At 43.7% G+C, this 23,289-nt stretch overlaps 1 protein-coding gene across 1 annotated transcript in view; it reads right to left on the minus strand.

Moving 5' to 3' along the window:
* Nucleotides 1-7,264: 7,264 nt before the first annotated feature.
* The window catches only part of RCAN3 (RCAN family member 3), a 79,669-nt gene continuing 63,644 nt past the window's right edge, over nt 7,265-23,289 (minus strand). Inside the window, exons 4-5 of the mRNA XM_063954289.1 lie at nt 20,976-21,147; nt 7,265-20,500 (exon numbers count right to left, since the gene is read on the minus strand). Coding sequence (XP_063810359.1) covers nt 20,340-20,500; nt 20,976-21,147 — 333 coding nt within the window. The 3' untranslated portion in view covers nt 7,265-20,339. The remainder of the gene's footprint in view (nt 20,501-20,975; nt 21,148-23,289) is intronic.

Below are 23,289 nucleotides of genomic sequence, written 5' to 3' on the forward strand. Positions count from 1 at the left end.
TTTCAGAAAATGGAGGCATGTCATCTACATTTTGTGGGAGTGCCGAGGCCATGGTCTTCCAACGGAGATTTCCTGGTTTCATCGACGAAGTTGCGGTGGCCGGTGTGCATAACCTGAGGGTTACTCAGCCTGACAATGGTGTTGCAGAGAATCACACATGCATACAGGAGGTGTCTGCTTATATCAGGAGCCTCCTGCTGCATTACCATATGTAAGCATTACGGCTGCTTCCAAGGAACAGAAGAAATGCTTATTAGAAACATATCTGAATCAGGCACAGGACGAGCTATCTTTCTGGAAGTAGTTATTACAAGACGCATACACTGTGGTCACAAAGGGATGCATATGATCTTTACCAGCCAATCATCTATCATGTTACAGGTTGTGTTTGATTAATGACAGTTCTGAGCTAATTTGGTTGGTACTTTATCTCTCTCCATGGCTTAGTACATAGACCCATAAATGAATAGAAGGGAAGATAGCTGTTTTACCTTTCTCTTGCGAGACTGAGGAATTCTTGAAATTGGAAGTTTTCATTATTATGTGAAAACCCGTGTTTTCTGTTCATTTTCAGAGGTCTAAGGTACCGAGGAGTGGTTTGTGTATGTTATTAGTGCATTTACTGTTAACAAATGCAACCTAAAGTTCTTTACCTAATAAATCAGCCACACTTATACCTGCTCAGACTGCATATTAAATAACACTAGATAAACTATGCCCTATTCTTTCTATTCCTGTCAGTGCACTTGTATCTATTTTCCATGTATTTGTGTTCTTGAAAGTCATTTAAGCAACTCATACTGCACCCAGCATTGCTATATACACAGTCGAGTCACATGTTTATGACCCCCAGCTAATAGCCACAGTAACCGCAGTGTACAGCACGGACAGCAGCTAGATTGGCTGAACTGTTGTTTTAGACACACATCTTGTAACCCCAAGATTCATTTTGACGGTGAGCTGCTCCACTGCAGCGTGTTGGTCGGCCCTCAGATCAATGGCACATGGTGCTCCGCAGTTTCCAAGTCGGTTATTCGCAATAGTGCCATTTGTCCAGTCATAATGCACCTTCACCACAGCAGCACGCCAACAGTTCACAAGCTGCGCCGTTTCATAAATACTGCCACCCCTGGCCTGAAAGCAGATATTCATCCCTTCTTGCAACTCTGATAAATTACCCCTTTCTCATACTTCCTAGAGGATGCTGGGGTCCACTTCAGTACCATGGGGTATAGACAGTTCCACAGGAGCCATGGGCACTTTAAGACTTTTTCAGAGTGTGAACTGGCTCCTCCCTCTAAGCCCCTCCTCCAGACCTCAGTTTAGAAAATGTGCCCAGGCAGACTGGTCGCACTCTAGTGGAGCTCTACTGAGTTTCACTAAAAGACTTTGTTAGTTTTTTTATTTTCAGGGAGGCTGCTGGCAACAGTCTCCTTGCTTCATGGGACTTTGGGGGAAGAAGTAGGAACCAACTTCCTAAATAGTTTCATGGCTCTGCATCTGCTGAAAGGACACCATTAGCTCCTGAAGGGTACTGAACACTAGCTGCGGCTATGCGCTCACTCCCACAGCATGCCATCACCCCCCTAACAGCCAGAAATCTGGTGAGTAGTATTACCGGAGGTCTGCAGAGAGGGACCTCCGGTCATCGTGATGGCTTAAGGTACCGTGCAGCGAGCAGGAACGCTGCGCGAACATGCTATCCATACACAGCGCACAGCAGGGCGCACGGGGGGGCGGGCGCCCTGAGCAGCATGAAACCTACTCTCACTGGCAAAAGGTGGCATATGATGCTGTGGCACAGTCCTACACCCCCACCAGTATAAATATCTAGTTCAATAGAAAGAAGCTGAGGAAAAATGCACCATTGCAGGGGGCGGGGCTTCTTCCTCAGGCAGCCAGCACACTTTCTTCCAGCAAAAAGCAGGGGAAGAAACGCTGATCCTCCTCTCGACTTCTGATTTTAGTATCAGGGTGCAAAAAGAGGGGAGAAAGTCTATATTGCGCTACTATAACCTATTATTGGCAATATATATAGAGCGCAAAGTCTCTGTGTACAAAGTACACAACACAGGGATTTTTTCTTTAGGCGCTGAGTTGTGGACTGGCAATTCCTTTCTGTGTCCCTCTGACAGATTTTACTGTGGGTCTGTCCCCTATAAGCCCCGGAGTGTCTGTGGTGTGATTGTGCACGTGTGTGACATGTCTGAGGCAGGGAGCTCTTCCTCTGTGGGAGCCATTTTAGGGACACAGAGTTGTAATGTGGTGGCGCTGCCGTCACACCAAGAGCCTGACTGGGTGAAAGATTACGTGATAGTGTGAATCATATCAGTAAGAGATTGGATAACTGAGTCTCATGCAGAAAACTGAAAATAATCTGTTGAAGATGTAATTTTTAATGGTTCTACCTTTCATCCATAGGGGACCCCTCTGGGTCACATAAACATTTGCACAAGTAGTACAAACTGATACCGACACGGACTGATTCCTGTGTCGACACTAGTGATTCCAGGGGAATAGATCCAAAGTTAGCGAAAAACATTCAAAACATGTTTGTTGCTATAAAGAAGGTGTTAGAAGTTACGGAGCCCCCTCCTTTACCACAGGAGAAGGCTTACTTTAGTAAAGAAGTAATGCAACTTTCCCTCCACCTCATGAGCTGAACAGTCCTTTGAGAGAGTCTGGTTTAACCCGAAAATAAATTTCAGATTCCCAAAAGAATTCAGACAGCTTACCCTTTTCCCTGCAAAGGACAGGAAAAGGTGGGAGTCACCCCCCATTTTAGACAGTGCCCTGTCACGGTTAAAGAAAAAGGTGTTTCTCCCTGCGCCTGGGACGGCTTCACTTAAGGAGCCGGCAGACCGCAAGTTGGAGACTACGTTGTAATCTATTGATGTGGCCAATGGGACACTACTCAGGCCTAACATTGCCTGTGCGTGGGTGAGTAGTGCTATTGAAAAGTGGTCAGAAATCTTGTCATCAGACATTGACACAATAGATAGAGACGAGATACTCCTAACGTTAGGTCATATCAAAGATGCTGCTGCGTACATGCTAGAAACCATGAAAGATATTTTCTCTTGGGATCAAGAGTCGCTACCATGGCAATCTCAGCATGGAGGGCGTTGTGGATTTGCCAATGGAATGCTGATGCAGATTCCAAAAGGAATATGGAGGCTCTCCCGTATAAAGGTGAGGCCTTGTTTGGAGATGGGCTGGATGCTTTAGTTTCTGAGGCTACCGCGGGTAAGTCGACATTCTTGCCTAATGCTTCTGCGCCGGCAAAAAAGACACATCACTCTCAGATGCAGTTCTTTCGGCCCAATAAATACAAAAAGGGTAAAGGTTCCCCTTTCTTTGTGGGTAAAGGAAGGGGAAAAGGAAATAAAGTCCACAGTGTCTCCAGGATCACAGGAGCAGATATCAACCTCTGCTTCTGCCAAATCTTCAGAATGACGCTGGGGCTCCCTTGCGTGAGTCCGCTCAGGTGGGGGCACGCCTGAAACTCTTCAGTCAGTTCTGGGTTTAATCTGGCCTGGACCCGTGGGTTGTACAAATAGAGTCCCACGGGTACAAACTGGAGTTTCAAGACATTTCCCCAGGCCGTATTTTCAAATCGACCTTACCAGCTTCTATCCCAGACAGGGAAGAAGTGGTGGCAGCAGCAATACAAAAATTGTGTCAGGATCAAGTCCTTGTCCTGGTTCCCTTGTTACAACAAGGAGAAGGGTTTTATTGCAAGCCTATTCGTGGATCCGAAGCCGGACGGCTCGGTCATACCGATTCTAAACCTGAAAGCTCTGAATCTCCACCTACAAAGGTTCTAGTTCAAGATGGAATCTCTGAGGGCAGTGGTTTCCAGTCTGGAGGAGGGGGACTTCATGGTGTCAGTGGACATAAAAGATGCCTACTTACATGTTCCAATTTATCCTCCACATCAAGCCTGAGATTTGCAATACAGAATTGTCATTACCAATTTCAGGCGTTGCCGTTCGGACTCTCCACGGCATCGAGGGTATTCACCAAGGTGATGGCGGGAATGATGGTCCTCCTTCGACAGCAAGGAGTCAATATAATTCCTAACCTGGATGATCTCCTGATAAAAGCAAGGTCCAGAGAAAGGTTGGTGCAGAACATTGCACTCTCCTTGACAATACTTCAACAACACTGTTGGATCATAAATTTTCCAAAGTCACAGTTGGAACTGACGACATGTTGTCCTTTCTGGGGATGATACTGGACACAGGTGCAGAGTGTATTTTTTCCAGTAGAAAAGGCTCTGGAAATTCAGAGAATGGTCAAATTCTGAAACCAACAAGAGTGTTGATTCATCAATGCATTTGGTTATTGGGAAAGATGGTAGCGGCATACAAGGCCATACAGTTTGGCCGAATCCATGCCAGGGTATTCCAGTGGGACCTGTTGGACAAGTGGTCCGGATCCCATCTACACATGCATCAGAGCAGAGGGTAATCCTGTCATCCAAAGCCAGAATTTCGCTTCTGTGGTGGCTACACAGTTCTCACCTACTAGAGGGACGCAGGTTCGGGATTCAGGACTGGGTCCTAGTAACCACGGATGCAATCTCCGAGGCTGGGGAGCAGTCACACAGGGGGAAAGCTTCCAAGGAAGATGGTCAAGTCAAGAAACTTGTCTTCACGTAAACGTTCTTGAGTTGAGAGCCACTTACAACGGCCTTCTACAAGCGGGGCATCTTCTTCAAGATCAACCCGTACAGGTCCAGTCAGACAATGTAACAGCAGTTGCGTACATAACCCGTCAGGGCAGAATGAAAAGCAGAGCGGCAATGGCAGAGGTGACAAAGATTCTCCTCTGGGCAGAAAGACATGCAAGAGCTCTGTCGGCAATTTTCATTCCGGCAGTGGACAACTGGGAAGCAGACTTCCTCAGCAGACACGATCTCCATCCAGGAGAATGGGGCCTCCACCAAGAAGTCTTCACGGAGGTGACAGGTCTTTAGGGAGTTCCTCAACTAGACATGATGGCATCTCGTCTCAACAAGAAGCTTTGGAGATATTGTTCCAGGTCGAGAGACCCTCAAGCAATAGCAGTGTATGCACTAGTGACCCAGTGGGTGTTTCGGTAGGTGTATGTCTTCCCTCCACTTCCACTCATACCGAAAGTTCTCAAGATCACAAGAAGAACAGGGGTTCGAGCGATCCTCATTGGCCCAGACTGGCCAAGGAGGGCTTGGTATCCAGATCTTCAGGAGTTGCTCATAGAAGATCCTCGGCCTCTTCGCAAGGACCTGCTGCAGCAGGGGCCGTGCGTGTATCAAGACTTACCGCGGCTACGTTTGACGGCATGGCTGTTGAGCACCAGATACTAGCCCGGAAGGGTATTCCCAAAGAAGTCATTTCCACTCTTATTCAGGCCAGGAAAGGAGTAACGTCTAGACATTACCACCGTATTTGGAGAAAATATGTGTCTTGGTGTGAAACAAAGAGGGCTCCAATGGAAGAGTTTCAGTTAGGACGTTTTCTCCTTTTTCTCCAGGCGGGTGTGGATGCGGGCCTGCGATTGGGTTCAATCAAGGTTTAGATTTCTGCCTTGTCCATTTTCTTTAAGAAACAAATGGCCTCCCTTCCAGAAGTTCAGACATTCGTGAAAGGGGTTCTGCACATCCAACCTCCATTTGTGCCTCCTCTGGCACCATGGGAGCTTAACGTGGTGTTGCAGTTCCTTCAATCGGATTGGTTTGAACCTCTCCAGGAGATAGAGTTGAAGTTTCTCACTTGGAAAAGGGTCATTCTTTTGGCCTTGGCATCCGCAAGGAGGGTGTCTGAGTTAGGGGCCTTGTCTCACAAGAACCCTTACTTGATTTTCCATGAAGATAGGGCGGAGTTGAGTACTCGTCAGCAATTTCTTCTTTCCATATAAACCAACCTATTGTGGTGCCAGTGGCTACTGACACCTTCGCTGCTTCAAAGTCTCTGGATGTGGTCAGGGCTTTGAGAATTTATGTCGCGAGAACAGCTCGGATACAGAAAACAGAGGCTCTGTTTGTCCTGTATGCTCCCAACAAGATTGGGTGTCCTGCTTCTAAGCAGACTATTGCGTGCTGGATCAGTGGTACGTTCAGCACGTTCATTCCACGGCAGGATTGCCGATACCGAATTCGGTGACTGCCCATTCTACTAGGAAGGTGGGCTCATCCTGGGCGGCTGCCCGAGGGGGGAGGGGGGGTCTCGCCATTACAACTTTGCCGAACAGCTACTTGGTCAGGGGAAAACACATTTACTAAGTTTTACAAGTTTGACACCTTGGCCGATGAGGACCTAAAGTTTGGTCAATCGGTGCTGCAGGGACATCCGCACTCTCCCGCCCGTACTGGAGCTTTGGTATAAACCCATGGTACTGAAGTGGACCCCGGCATCTTCTAGGACGTATGAGAAAACAGGATTTTAATACCTACCGGTAAATCCTTTTCTCCTAGTCTGTAGAGGATGCTGGGCACCCAGCCCAGTGCGTACTTTACCTGCAGTTGTTAATTTGTTGAAAATGTTTTCAGCACGTTTGCGGTAATGTTCATGCCCGTTGGCATGTGTTTTGTTGAATGCCATGTTGTGCGGCATGGTTGAAGTGTGAGCTGGTAGGAATCTCACCATTAACTTAAAAGTAAATCCTTTCCTCGAAATGTCTGTTTCCCTGGGCACAGTTCCTATACTGAGGTCTGGAGGAGGGGCATAGAGGGAGGAGCCAGTTCACACTCTGAAAAAGTCATAAAGTGCCCATGGCTCCTGCAGAACCGTTTGTACCCCATGATACTGAAGTGGACCCCAGCATCCTCTACGGACTAGGAGAAAAGGATTTACCGGTAGGTATTAAAATCCTGTTTTTACCCATGACCACAACGAGTGATGTGTGCAGACTGCCTATTGCACACCTTATATACCCACCAAGCCAGTGCACGACACGTGATGTACTTTCATGGGCTACACGTTGCCGACATCAAATGTAGGAGGTGGTCATAATAATGTGACTCTACTGTGTATATAGCAATGCTGGGTACAGTATGAGTTGCTTAAATGACTTTCAAGAACACAATACATGGAAAATAGATACAAGTGCACTGACAGGCATAGAAGAATAGGACATGGTTTATCCAGTGCTATTTAATATGCAGTTTGAGCAGGTATGAGTGTGGCTGACGTATAATTAGATAAAGAACTTAGGTTGTATTTAACAGTTTTAAGTACAACAACTCTTTCTTTCTCTTATAAAATAGAGACAACGACAAGAATTAGGACACTGGATAGACTTTATTGTAGACAAGTACACATTGCAACAAAATGAACAATGAACATGTACTATTCGGTTACATTTTTATTGGGATGCCAAAAACTTTTGGATATACAAAATGTTGGCATTGCTGAAAGTTTATTTGACACTTACAAAAAGCATACGGTTGAGCACTAGTGATTTACAGTATTAAAACTTTGATTCCAAAATTAAAGGAAAATATAATTTCAGCTTGGGAGGGGGAAAATAAAATAAAAACCTTCTGTTATTCATATATAATACCTTGTCATTCCACCTGGCTATTTTATGGTAACTTGGATGCTTAAAATGCATAGTCTATACATTATAAAATACAGTTTTGACAACAAATTGTGGTGCAAATATAGGGAGGATCAAAACTACAACATTTTGGGAGACACATAAAATTCAAAATCCAAGTTTCTTTAAAACAAGCTTTAAATAAGTGCAGAAGGCTTTGTAAAATCTCTATATACGACTATATATATTACTGTCGGTGGGGGAGGGGGGAGGGGGGGATAATAATTATAGTTTGGTCTCAAAACCAATACTGTAATTAAAAGGCATAGGATCTTGAGGGGATGGAAAGATGTCAAAGTAAATCACAAATGAAATTGCTTTCCACTTTCTTTTTTGGAAGAGTAAACAATAATAATAATAAATAATAATAATAATGATTTGTTCTTCTCACCTTAAGAATTTTTTTTAACTTAGGGGCATTTACTATCAGTCGGGTTCACAACGCTGCCACCAATTGGCGGCTTTGACTGATTTCAGAGAGCAATAATGATTAATGATAAATCAGCCTTGTTTAGCATTAATTACTATTGTCTTTTGAAATCCAATTGTCAAAGCCGCAAATCATGGGCAGATAGTAACTCTACCCCCTTAATCTTTTGTGACACTGCATACCTATCTTTAAACAAATGCAGCTGTTTTCACACATAAGGGCACAGATCTTCTGCCAATATGGTAGTACCTGCACGGGTGTAAAAGTCTGTTCTGATCAATGAGAGGAGTTGGGTGGACCTGCTGCGTTCCTGCACTATTTAGTTGACAAATGAACCTAAGTTTGCTGGGTGGGATCAGTTAAATGTGCAGACAGTGGTAGCGAAGGAGTATATAAATAGGTGCACAGGGCTTGAAGTATTTAGCTAGACAGTGATGCTGGAAACTCAACTTTTACACTATAATGTCAATAAAACACATTTTGCATTCTCCAGTTACACTTTTGTAGCACAGCAATTTTAGACGCACTTCAATAGAATACAAATCAGAAAACCAACAAAAGTGACACATGTAATAAAATTAGTTCTGATGTCCTCTTGCTCGTGGTAGATTTATTATACACCAAACCGTGCATTATGAGAAAAAGCAAGCTTGACCTTGTAGGGACATTCTTACTGCGCCATATACATTTTCCAGAGGCTCTAGATACCATCCGATGTATGAGCGTCTAAAAGACCAGGAAGTAGGGACAGAGGTAATGAGAGCCCACATTTTAGCTAAAGGATCCCAGTAAAGGTAGTACCAGTGTTAATTCCCAATGAACCTGCACAAGTTACAGTTAATAAGTTGAAGGAAACAAAGAATATATGGGACATTCAATTTGTTGTGGGGTTTACCCAGTGGCTAAATTTCAACCCTGAGCTATTGAAACAGGTGTCCCTACCCCACGCACCAAGCCCCAGTGGGTGCACTGCGTATTTTCTCTTGCAATTTTAGTAGCTGCAAGGAAAAATCTGCGTTAAATGCATGCTGTGGGGCTTAACCTGGAATTTATGGGTCACCACACGTTAGCAGTGGGGAAATGACCTAATAATCAAACCGTTCAAGGCCCGTGAGACTCTGCTGCTAGTGTGGGGCGTCTTTTTTGCTAAAAATGCATCATAGTGGCAACGCGATGCAGCTAGGATGCACCAGGTGACTGTGGATTAATTTGATATGTGACACTTGTATACCTGTGCGCGTCTGAGTCTTTGAATCTCCTTATCTATACAAAAAAGTGCTACAAAGTAGCAGCTGCAGCTTTTTTCGAGTATAAATTATGTTGTGCTTCGTATACCAACTCAGATACACACAACAAACAAATGTCGCATGTCAAATTAATCAGCACCCTCTCCTAGGTGCATTTATTGCATTGTATTATCAGCAACAAAAAAAAAAAAAGAAAGGCCCATGCTGGCGGAACTGCACGGGACCTGGCAGCTCACTTGCACCAGGCACCTCATGCTGAATATTGAGGCTAGATGTAGGAGGACACAACTGTATATGTAATGCAGGCAGGTTCCTCCTCCCTTATCACCAGTGATCCACTACATTGTCTCTTTATCCTCTTCAGTAACTCTGACTGCTTGCCCATACTCTCTGTACAGGAAAATGGGAGAACTAAATGACTGCCACCCATGACTCCTTCTAGCTTCAGCAAGTTGTCCTACCTATGATCATACTACAGTTATTGGTCCTAGTCAGGGTGCAATATTTAGGTTTGGTACTTATGCTGCGGCATGTTGTTGTATATTGGCCCTCATTCCGAGTTGATCGGTCGCAAGGCGAATTTAGCAGAGTTACACACGCTTAGTCTACGCCTACTGGGAGTGTATCTTAGCATCTTAAAAGTGCGAACGAAGTTTACGCAATATTGCGAACAAAAAAAACTTAGCAGTTTTAGAGTAGCTCCAGACTTACTCTGCCTGTGCGATCAGTTCAGTGCTTGTCGTTCCTGGTTTGACGTCACAAACACTCCCAGCGTTCGCCCAGACACTCCCCCGTTTCTCCGGCCACTCCTGCGTTTTTTCCGGAAACGGTAGCGTTTTCAGCCACACGCCCATAAAACGCCGTGTTTCCGCCCAGTAACACCCATTTCCTGTCAATCACACTACGTTCGCCGGTGCGAACAAAAAGCCGTGAGTAAAAATACTTTCTTCATAGCAGAATTACTTAGCGCAGTCGCAGTGCGAACATTGCGCATGCGCTCTAAGCTGATTTTCACTGCGATGCGAAAAAAAAGAACGAGCGAACGACTCGGAATGAGGGCCCTTGTGCATATGCTCTGATAGCATGTTACTGTAAAATGCTGTCTATGTTTACTTTGTGGCGCCTTATAGATAAAAGTCAATTATACTCTGGTGGGCAAGAAGAGCAGTGGAAGACTTTCCTGAACAGGTAAATAGTACTCCTTTTAAGAGTTCATCATACTGACAGTTTAATACTATTAACAGCAATTCAAGTCTGAACCCTGCCTACTCCTGTTCCCATAATACTTAGCATAATCATTCTTTCTTAGTCTGACGCAATCCAAATGGTAAAACTGGTAATCACTATGGGAGCACTTATCGGTAGCAATCCTACCGGCACACTTCTTTCCAGACAGGGCTATTAACTTTTTTTGTCATATTGGTGCAATATATTTAGTTCTGTATTACAGGGGAACTACTACCACAATGGTGTAAATACAAGTGACGGTATGCACTGGTACCTACTGTATGCCCATTCATGTACTTGTAGTTCTAAAAATCCCAGCATACACAAACACTTATGTACTCTCTGTGCATGCTTATACTTGCAGGGCCAGATGCACTTGCATTCAATTTTAATGGTTTCGCCCTAACAATAAATGGTGAGGGATATCAGGAGGGGTCCAGTGCTACTCAACAATGGACCAGTACTCTTAATGTGCCGGTAAACCATTTAGTGGGCTGGTGGGCCCCTAAAGGACCAGGCCTTCTGGCGAGATTGCTAGGGAATATAAAGGATTTTACATTGGATAGTTTGTGTTATAAGCCTCCAAACTGCAGGATGCTGAACCCCAATATTTGGACCTGAAAACAGAATAGATTTGCTAACACAAGAAACCAACCCATAGTAAATTAACCTCTTAATGATGCAGTCCCAAAATTTGCATAGTTGTTTGCATCTACAGAGATGACTTAAAGAAACTTCAAAAGTATTAATAAACCAAAAAGTGATCACTGAATTCACTAAATTGAGTTCACTAAACTTATTAATATGTGGTGATGAATGTGAAAATATACACCATAAAAACAAAAATCTGTTTCATAGCACATTGGATATACACCATTATGAATTTATCAAACAGCCAAAATCAATGGAAATTTGCTTTATAGCAGCCACTTTCAAGCCCAACATGCCACAAAAAGCCATCCTAGAGACAATGACCAATACATATTAAAGAAATGCTACTTACAATACCATCAAACAAAAGCAAAAATCACAGCTTTTCCCTTCAACACGGCAGAAGGTTTGGAGGGTTTTGAACCGGCAACTTGAGGTGTAACCATGCAAACCGCTACATAATAAGTCCAGTGATAGGTGGGTAATGTACAGCAGATATGAACCCAGACAAAATCCACTCCTGAAAAGCTGCTTGATAAATTTACCCCATAGACTACTATGTTTTGTACACGGACATAACAAAAATATGTAAATGAGAATATAGGAATTTAACGCCTACCGGTAATTCATTTTCTCGTAGTCCGTAGGGGATAGTGGGAAACGTAGTTACCCGATCTATACCCCCATGGTATACCGGTAGGTATTAAATTCCTATTTTCTCTAACGTCCTAGGGAATACTGGGAAACGTAGTTATCATGGGGGTATAGATCGGGTCCATTGGAGCCTGGCACTTTAAGAAATCATTAGTGTGCTGGCTCCTCCACTCTATGCCCCTCCTGCAGACTCAGTTTAAGAAAACTGTGCCAGAGGAGACGGACATACTTTGAGAGAAGGATATAACATATACAGCGGTGACGTAACGAACCAACATACAATATCAACAAAAGGTAGCAGTGCTACCCAAAACGAAGGATAGCAACACTAACAAAACAAGGAACAGGGATAGCAACAGCTACGAGAAAAGGAATTAACGGTAGGTATTAAATTCCTATTTTCTCTAACGTCCTAGGGTATACTGGGAAACGTAGTTACCATGGGGAAGTCCCAAAGCTCCCAGAACGGGTGGTAGAGTACTGAGACCCCTGTAAAACCGAGCGACCAACTAAAGGTCCTCAGTAGTCAACTTGTAGAATTTGACAAAAAAAGTGTTCAAACCCGCCCAAGTAGCAGCTCAGCACAACTGCAAGGCCGAGACGCCACGGGCAACCGCCCAATAAGAACCCACTGACCTAGAGGAGTGAGCCTGAATAGAACTCGGCAGCGGCAATGCTGTTGAAGAATAGGCCTGTTAAATAGTCAACCTGAGCCTACGAGCAATGGACCGCTTAGAAGCAGGACATCCTCATAAAGGACAAAGAGGGAGTCAGACTTCCTATGACGAGCCGTGCTCTTGACGTAAATCTTCAAAGCCCGAACCACATCCAAGGACTTTGGAGCAACTGTTGTGTCCGACATCACAGGAACCACTATCGGTTGATTAATGTGAAAAGCCGAAACCACCTTCGGCAAAAACTGTGGGCGAGTCCTGAGCTCCGCCCTATCCTCATGAAATAACAAATAAGGGCTCTTACAGGCTAAGGGCCCCAATTCAGACACACGCCTCACAGAGGCCAATGCCAGCAACATCTTCCAAGTAAGATATTTCAAGCCCACCCTGTGAAGAAGTTCAAACCAGTCTGACAGGAGAAAGGTCAGCACCACAACGAGATCCCACAGGGCCGTGGGAGGAACAAAGGGCGGTTGAATGCGAAGAACGCCCTTCAAGAATGCCAGTACTTCAGGAAGTACAGCCAGCTGTTTCTGAAAGAAGATGGAGAGAGCAGATATCTGAACCTTGATGGAGCCTAACCGTAGGCCCAAATCCACACTTGCTTGCAGGAAAAGCAGAAAGCGGCCCAGTCGAAATTCCACAGCAGAATAACCTCTACCTTTACACCGAGAAATATTTCTACCAGATACGATGTAATGCTTAGACGTGACCACCTTACGGGCCTGTACCATAGTTGAAATAACCCTGGAGGGAAGACCCTTTCTGCCTAGAATCTCCCTCTCAACTTCCAAGCCGTCAAACGTAACCATGGTAAGTCTGGAAAGACGAACGGACCTTGCTGAAGAAGATCCTTGAGAAGAGGTAGAGGCCAGGGCTCTTCGAGTGACTTGGTCAGGAGGTCCGCATACCAGGCTCAGCGAGGCCAAACCGGGAAATTAGAATTACCTGAATGTTTTCACCTTTTAAGTCTTTTTAGAAATCTGGGAATGAGAGGAATCGGAGGAAACAGATACACGAACTGGCAAGTCTGCGGTGCCGTCAGAGCGTCCACCGCTGCAGCCTGCGGATCCCTCGTCCTGGAACAGTAGCGATGCAGCTTCTTATTGAGACGAGAAGCCATCATGTCTATGTGTGGACAGCCCCAACGGTGAACTAGCTGTTGAAACCCCTGAGGGTGAAGGCCCCATTCCCCCAGATGGAGGACGTGCCTGCTGAGGAGTGAAGGCCCCATTCCCCCAGATGGAGGACGTGCCTGCTGAGGAAGTCTGCTTCCCAGTTGTCTACTCCCGGAATGAACACAGTCGAAATGACCCTTACGTTGGCTTCCACCCAGAGGAGTATCCTTGACACTGGCATTGTGGCCCTGAAACAGAGGAGGGAGTACATGAAATTCCAACCGGTAACACTGGGAAACGAGGTCCCTCTCCCAAGGATCCCGGCAGGTATTTTCCCATACCTGGGCAAAATATTGTAGTTGAGCACCCACCTGAAAGTCCCCCTGCAGCTAGGGCCAAGCGTCACACGGAGGTCTTAATGGAGGAGGATCTGGAGGCCTGGTCCAGAGTCCCAGCAGCTGCAGGTTTTCAAGATGTCCCTCTAGTACCTCTGGTTGCATCCGAGCGCCTCTGGCCCTGCCCCTAAACCTTGCCACACGAAAGGACTGTAGAGAGGGGCCGGGGTAGGGACGTCTAGTCGGAGTCACAGCAGATGGCAGTTAAGTAGACTTACCTGCCGTTGCTTTAGAAATCCACTTGTTTAGTTTGTCCCCAAACAAGGAATCCCCTGTAAAAGGAAGATTTACCACTCCTTACTTGGAATCATCATCCGCTCCATTGTCACAGTCACAGAGCTATGCAAGCCGAGACTGCCATAGCCTTGGAACGAGCATTAAGGAGGCCTATCTCCTTGAGCGCCTCACTCATGTTGCAGTAACGTCAGGATATCCTCCTCAGACATGGTGTGAAACCCTTCAAATTATATTACCAGACTACTTAGCCATGGCGGGCCTCTGTGCGATGCCCACAGCTGTGTAAATGGATTCGAGTGTGATCTCAATTTTACGGCCAGCTGAGTCTTTCAGGGTGACAGGTAATATACAATGTAACATGACAGCCTGGACACTGAGGTGTCCACAATCGGAGGGTTTTCGCATACCTTCCTATCGTCAGGGAAAACGGGAAGTAATGCAGTAACCGCTTTGGGGTTTAAAAATGTAATTTAAAAAAAAATGTTTTTTTATAGGATTAACCCATACTTCCTGAAAAAGTGTGTTCAATTCCCTGGAGACAGGAAAAGTGGCCATAGATTTGTTTTTACATTCACCTCAGCCCGCAGCTGAGTGACCGCCGTGCCCTCATGCCGCCATTTCCACCGGGGACCCGCTAACCAGGACCCCCGGTGCCTGTACTCACCGCATCACATCTGTTTGGGGTGGCGGCATGCTACCGGCGTGTGCACACACCCTGGGGGTATGTGAAACAGCGCCTCAGGAGCTTAATGCCCTGTCAGCGGGGATACAAACCATTAATTGTATAAGAAGTTGTTTCGTCCCCCCCCCCCCCCCCCCCCCTCCTAAGTCCCACGATGCAGGCAGACTGGTGCCAGCCAGTGCTGCCTGAAAATAACAAAGTAAAATACATTTCTGAAGAAGACTCTCTGGAGCTCCAGAGGAATGCACCCGGCTCCTTGGGCACAGTTTTCTAAACAGAGTCTGCAGGAGGGGTATAGAGGGCAGGAGCCAGCTCACACTAATGATTTCTTAAAGTGCCAAGCTCCAATGGACCCGATCTATACCCCCATGGTAACTACGTTTCCCAGTATCCCCTAGGACGATCGAGAAAATAGGAATTTAATACCTACCAGTAAGTCCGTAGGGGATACTGGACAACGTATTTACCATGGGGGTTAGATCGGGTAACTAAGTTTCCCAGTATCCCCTAGGACGTTAGAGAAAGGCCTTACAAAAAGGACAGCTAGATTGACAGTCAGACATTATGTCAGTAACTTGTAATGGACAGTGTCAAAAATAAATAATAAAGCCCTAACCGACAGTTTGAAAAGACTGTATAGCTTTGAAAAGCATTACAGTAGACGTACAAACACTTCCTGCAGTAAAATATGGTGCCATTTTAATATAAACACTAATGCCTGCTCACTTCAGTGGAAACCATAATCTGTTCCCACAGGTTTTTATTTTTCTACTTTCACAGATAATTTACCACATACGGATGTGTCACTATAGAATAGATCCTGTTCACCTCTCGGCTGAATGCAACTTGCCCCAGCACTAGATTCAGGGGTGCCTAATTCATGTTTGTACTCCATGGCTGATGTTCGCGCAAGTGAACGATCAGCAGACTACACATGTGCTGCAAACGCACTGTGCATGCATCAAGAGGTCGCTGCGATCACAATGAGGATTCATGGGAGAGTGATTGACAGGATGTGACCATTTGGAGGTGGTAACAAGGAGTGGTAGCAAAAATGCAAACGTGTCATTACCATTTTCAGGGCCTCTATCTGCCATCAGCAGCGGGCTCATATGTACAAAAACATGGTTCCTGCATCGCTACCTCCATGTCCAGTCTGCATATTGGTTGTGTGTATGCACATTTTTGCATATTGGCTGTGTGTACGCAAATTCTGAATGAGTTTGCAATAGCTCCCATGGGCGTCTCTTTCCATTCCTGGTCGGCAGCTTCAATTATTAATAAGAGCAGCTGCGAAACTGAGAAAATGGCACATGCTAAAGCATGTGCGTACAAATAGGAATTAGGCCCAGGGTCAAGTATGGATGGTCAGAGGCTGTGGGAGGTTGAATGAGAGTGCAGTCAGCAGCCACCTCTAGAACTTCAGGGCCCAATGTAGAGGTTTTAAATCTGCACATGCCTCCCAATGGTTACCGCCAGGGACACAGATTGGAAGTGCAGGGAGAGCCATGCAGTTCTGACAGGCGTTCATGGGCAGTGACTGAGAGGTGGTTTACATTAACAGGTTCGATCTACTGACACATTTTGTGTCTAGCGTTAAGAATCTTAAATGCATGGTAAAATTAAAGGGTGTTGTGAACCTTTACATGCATAGGACACTATGATGCAGGATGCTATGAGACTTTAATGCTTACGTTCTCACCGCTCCTCACTTACCTATTCTCTCACTCCATTTATTGTCAGCAAGACATCCACTTGCTTGTGTTCTTTCCAGTGTGCCAATCTATTCCTTCTTTCCATTTCCTCCCTTTTAATCTCACCATCATCTGAGTCTATTTCCTATCCACCAATTACCTGGGGGTTTGTTTTTTTTCGCCACTCCGGTGATTGCCTATTCAAAATTCTGTTTTCTTTTATCTCCTTACCTTTGGTTGCTTTTACTTACTTCCTACCTAACTCACTGGCATATGCTGGAGATATGCCTGATGATAAACGCTTGTGTAATCTGATTGATCGGCTCATTATCTGACCTGCAAATTGGGACACTGATCCAATAGACTATCTTATGTTCTTTGCGACCCCTCCCAAAAAGTGATGCACCATACTCAGTTGTGGCACCCAGGCAGGAATGTTTTTGAAAACTGGTGATGAGGAGAAACATTAAAAAAGAAAGAATTAAAAAAAAAAAAAAGAGTAAACACCATACTATAATTAATAAACAAAAAAGGTACTAAAATCTGGTTCCACCTTCTAGTTTTCATTACTGTGCAAAGTATAACCAAGACATAACATAACATACAACACAGTGATACTACAGTCTAATGTGAGTAACCAGCATGAATCTGTTACAAAGGGAATGCATTAACTGTTCCTTTAGAACATCCCCATAGGGGCTTTAGGACCACCATATAATAAGGGTAAGAAACCCATTCTAATGGCTTTCCATCAATAGAGTGATTTTCTATAGAACTGCAAATATAGATTGTCGCTATATAAAACTAGAAAATATATTTCTATTTGACTACTCACAGTAATTTAAAAACAGACCATTTCTATTCAAACAGTATATGCAAAAAGGTCAAGCTCTAGCATTAAGTGTCAACTGTAAATTGAATTTATAAGAAAACTATAGCACCCAATATTAAAGAGTATTTTGAAATATTCTCCAAACAAACAGTAACATTTCCATATAAGGAACAGAACAGATCAGGACATAAATTTGATGTGTTGCTTTCAGAATTTGGAGAAGTAGTTTTTCCCTGTACTTTGTTTCCTCTGGTTCAGAAATACTGTAAGAATGGACTTATAAAATACGCTTTAGTTCTGCAATTTGTCATTTCATTCATCTCACACAAACCCTTTATTTACTCACTGTATAGTGAAATTAAGCAAATAGTGATTTTTACTACCGCCACATCTGTACTTAACAGTCCACTTAATACAAGACATTTTTAACATTCAGCAAATATAGCATATTTATAAAATCTAACACACAGTTACACCATTGGCATTTGCTAATACTTATATAATGCTGAAAAAAAAAAATTAAGTGTATTTTTTTTTTTTTTTACCTACATCAGTCTATAAAATACATTCACAGTTATGGGAAAGGTTTGCCAAATTATTTCTTTCCATTTATGCACCTCTTTTACAATATACCACACATCTCAGATAACCAACATATTGGGTACAATCAGCAGCTAAACAACAAGTCAGACAGAATTTTAAAACTTTGGAATTTACATGTTAACAAACAACAGATTTACTTACCAGGGGTGTGGCGTTACACAGTCTGGAAGCCCCCGAAGCCTCAGACAGTGTCACACTACCACCACTTGTCTCTGTCAGAGAGAGAACATTTTTGCCATTTCACTCTACTGTGAACTTCCTATTCATGAAAATGGAAGGCTCGCATAGAAGAGGAATGACCGTTCCTATTGCCTCCCTGACATGCTCAATCCTAAAGCAGTGTAGCCAAGGCGGTATCCGGTCTCTAGGTCGACATGCATAAGGTCGACATGACAAAAGGTCGACATGAGTTTTTCAATTTTTTTAACTATCATACTTTATGATCCACGTGGACTACAATTGGAAATGGTAACCTGTGCTGAGCGCAGCAGTAGTGGAGCGAGGCACCTTGCCCGAAGCATGGCGAGCGAAGCTTCAGGTGCTCATCGATAATAAACTTTGTAGCAGTACGCAATGTCAAAATGCAGCAACAAAAGCAAATAAGGTGTTAGCATGCATAAAACAGGGAATGGAGATAAGGGATGAGAGTGTAATCCTGCCACTGTATAAATCATTGGTGCGGCCACACCTGGAATATTGTGTACAGTTCTGGGTACCTCACTATAAAAAAAAAGATATCTTGGAACTCGAAAGGGTTCAGAGGTTAGCCACCAAACTGGTTAAGGGGTTAGAGGCATTGAATTATGAGGAAAGATTTAAAAGGTTAGATATGTTTACACTGGAAAAGAGGCGATTGAGAGGGGACCGTATCAATATTTATAAATATATAAAGGGACAATACAAGGATTTATCAAACGATTTGTTTATCAAAAAACTCGCTATATAGGACACCCCCTGAGGTTAGAAGAAAAAAAAAAAAATTCATACACAACGGAGAAAAGTGTTCTTCACAGTAAGAGCTGTAAGGATATGGAATTCTCTGCCAGAGAAGGTAGTATTGGTGGATTCAATCAATAAGTTTAAAAATGGATTAGATAGATTCCTAGCTGAAAAAAATATCCAAGGATACAGCATTTAATTATTATAAAATTATAATACAGGTTGAACTCGATGGACATTTGTCTTTTTTCAACCTCAACAACTATGTTACTAATTGGGGTTCCCGGTCACTGGGGGTCACTCAGAGTTGTTCGCTCGTTGCCGATTTTCGCAACGGAGCGATTAAGGCAAAAATGCGCATGCGCATGGTTCGCAGTGCGCATGCGGTTAGTATTTTAACACAAAACTTAGTAGATTTACTCACGCCCGAACGAAGATTTTTCATCGTTGAAGTGATCGTAGTGTGATTGACAGGAAGTGGGTGTTTCTGGGCGGAAACTGGCCGTTTTCTGGGAGTGTGCGGAAAAACGCAGGCGTGCCAGGGAAAAACGCGGGAGTTTCTGGAGAAACGGGGGAGTGGCTGGCCGAACGCTGGGCGTGTGTGTGACGTCAAACCAGGAACGAAACTGACTGAACTGATCGCTATTTGTGATTAAGTCTCGAGCTACTCAGAAACTGCTAAGAATTTTCTATTCGGAATTCTGCTAATCTTTCGTTCGCAATTCTGCTAAGCTAAGATACACTCCCAGAGGGCGGCGGCTTAGCATGTGCAATGCTGCTAAAAGCAGCTAGCGAGCGAACAACTCGGAATCACCCCCACTGTACGAAGAAAAAAAAAATTAACCTCATGTCGACCTTTTATCATGTCGACCTATTTCAGGTGTCAACCTAGACACTTTCGACCTAAGTATGGTCAACCCTATGATCCACACCCGCCAGAGCAACACTGCAAGTATCAGGTGACATGTGGGAACAGGGGGACACCATGCTCAAGGTAAGTAAATAATCCTTATTTAAATGTAACAATCGTGTGCTCCATCCAGAACTAGGTTTCATTTTGTGTAATTCTTGTTTAAGTGACAACAACATTCTTGTCCCTATAAAACAGTGCTATGGGAGACAATACATTTTACTGCAGTCAACCATTTTGGTTTTAGCAAAATGGTTAAAACAGTTGATACACTGTAGAACATACATAATAGCAAATAAAATATATATATAACACACAAAAATAAATACAGCATTTATACCACTTCTCATAATAGGACCTAGATTGTCTTTAGCTATATACATAAAGTGAATAGTACAATCTACATTTCCCTTTAAAGATATGTTTTCTGGTTTTCTTTTCTTTTTAAAGATAAAAGCATCAAAACTAGTTTATAATGGCAGAGGAATGCGCAGGGCACTTAGTCTGAACGATCTTTTGTTTTGGTCTTTTTACATCATCCTCTTCTTCTTCATTTTCACTCTCACATACGTGAACCACCACACTAGGAGTGGACTCTGTCCCTGCATGGAGTTCATACTTCTCCCCTAAGAGCAAACAAAAGCAGTTAGTACAGGAATAGGTATCTGACCTCACTAGCAATATCGCTAGAATGAGCTGCATGCAGGTTCGACGGGCAATGTCGCTGATGACCCGTGGGAGTGTGCATCGTCAGCAACAGTGGGTACACACTGGACGATTTTAACAATTTGTCGTTCTGATCCATCGGAATCAGGTAAATTGTTTTTTTTTTTTTAAATATCATCTTTCAAGTACAAATGAAGCAGAATACACAATCATCAAGAGAGATATTATAGAACTATTATTGTATTAATTTCTATTGGAAAATAAACAGAATTGACAAGATTGCATGCCTATGGAAGAATATATATTGTGGTAAGGCTGGGTTGAACTAGGTCCACAAAATATGAATATATTACTTTATTATTTATTTTGCTTCTATGAGGTATATTATATACCTATTTAATATTACAGTCTATCATTTTATTATACACAACGTACCTGGGCCAAGTTTTGAAACCGCACACAGCAGATCATAGTTGAGAACCGGTGTTGGGTCTTCACTTTGTTTCCATCCTACAGGTGGAGATGCTGGAGGAGAGATTAGGAACTGCTTTGTAGGCTGGGGAGGCAACAGAAAGGATTTTTCTCCTTCCTCATTAGACATTTGAACCTGGAGAAAGAATTAGAATCATTTAGGAAAAATAAACAAACAAGGAACTACCTCATCATTAGCATAGCATCTCTCAAGCAAGTACTTAATAAAAGGCACTTAAAAAAACCCAAAAACGATAAAGAGTCTTTTATTTTAATGAAAGCTTCAACTGTCCGTCACCATTCTCTTCTTCTCCTAAATATATTTTCATAAATAAACTAAATTACAGAAACATATTAAAACCCAATTCTTCACAGGGCAATAAACTATCAGCATAAATAATTAAGGAATAAATACACTTTGACTTTTTCTCTGTATTCCTCCATTAGCCGTTACACAGATGTTGTAAGTTACCCGACAGCATGAATCGGAATAAGTCGCTGGGTTGATAAAATGCCATCCAGTATTAAGTGGCTATGAAACTCAAAGCATACAGTATGTCCTAATAAGAGTGGAGATCTGTTTTGGTGGATTGATTACAAAAGCTATTATAGGATTCTTGTATTTGGTATTAATGCAGTTGTAGTCATTACTCACTGATAAAAGTTTAAAAGATCCACAGGTGAAGCTAATTATTTCACTGTTTGTGGTCCTAAGGATAGAGTTTGAAAACCAATAGGTTATAGGATTCCTACATTTGATGGAGTAGAACAGTCAAATATATATATATATATATATATATATATATATATATATATATATATATATATATATATATATATTATTCAGTTTGAATCTTGGTCCATTAACAATGCACTGAAGTACTGATGGGTGTTACAAAATATGACATTGGGGGTCATTCTGACCTGATACGATCACTTACACTGACATGCAGGGGGACGCCCAGCACAGGGCTAGTCCGCCCCGCATGTCAGACAGCCCCCCCACAAGTATAAAAGCATCGCACAGCGGCGATGCTTTTGTACTTGAAGAGTAACTCTCGGCCAGCGCAGCTCCTGTGGCTGGCCGGGAGTTACTCATCGCTGCCCTGGGGTCGCATCGGCTGCGTGTGATGTCACACAGCTGCTGCGGCCTGCCCCCAGCACGGTCCGGCCACACCTGCATTGGGCGGACCGCGCCCACAAAACGCAGCTGTGCCGCCCCCTTCCGCCCAGCGACTGCCTCTGCCTGTCAATCAGGCAGAGGCGATCGCTAGGCAATGACAGCCGTCGGCTGTCAGCCATGCGCAGTTCTGACCTGATCGCTGCGCTGCGAGGAACTACAGCGAGCGATCAGATCAGAATGACCCCCCATGTTGGCTACAGAAGGAACAGGAGGAATATGGATGAGTTCCCCAACCAGTACATCTTCTCAAGTAAAATCCAGGCGTTTGTGAAATAATCCCTAATTTGTATACTATTGAAATAATGCAAGCTTCATGTTGGAGAAGTTTACTAGCAAAAGGTGACTATTGACACAATTTGACTGAATTATAAATATGGTCTTGCTGCTCTGCCCTAATACAGATCTGTGGCTACATATCGCTCTTGGTACACATTAGACAACTGGTTGCAGACTATAGGTTGACAGTCAATAGGTCAGCACTCAAAAGGTCGACAGGTTCAAAAGTTCAACACGTTTCCCCCCCCCCCCAACTTTTGCTTAAATTTACTATCCATGTCACCATCTATTACCTGTTGTAACCTTACCTGAAGCGTGGCGGGTGAAGCGAGCCCGCAATGGTACACATTTCTTTATACTAATTTGGGTCATATGTGGTTAACCATAGAAAATGACACAAAAAAACAGACAAACAAACTTGTGTTGACCTTTTTTGTGTCGACCATGCTCATGTCTATTTTTGTAGCAGTCGACCATTTTTCAGGTCTACCTTTTGTACCTGTCGACATGGTCAATCTATTAATCCATATAGTGTGACGATATTGTTTGATATATCGTTCCGATGCAGATCAGAAACGATATATCGGGCACAGTCTGTGTGTACCCCCAGTTGCATGCTCTCGTGGGTCGCTTGCCACGTCATTCTGTCAGGCATGCTGCACACTCGACGGGACAAACCTGGAAACGACAGGATGCATGAAAATGCGGTCATGTGCGATAGTTTAGTGTATGGGACAACTGATACAGTTACATTGGTGGGAACCAAGTCTTTGTGTGTATTAAGTAGTCAAGGATTTTAACTATGGGCTGCAGGAGTGC

The sequence above is a fragment of the Pseudophryne corroboree genome, chromosome 2, assembly GCF_028390025.1.
Source record: "Pseudophryne corroboree isolate aPseCor3 chromosome 2, aPseCor3.hap2, whole genome shotgun sequence".
NCBI lineage: Eukaryota > Metazoa > Chordata > Amphibia > Anura > Myobatrachidae > Pseudophryne > Pseudophryne corroboree.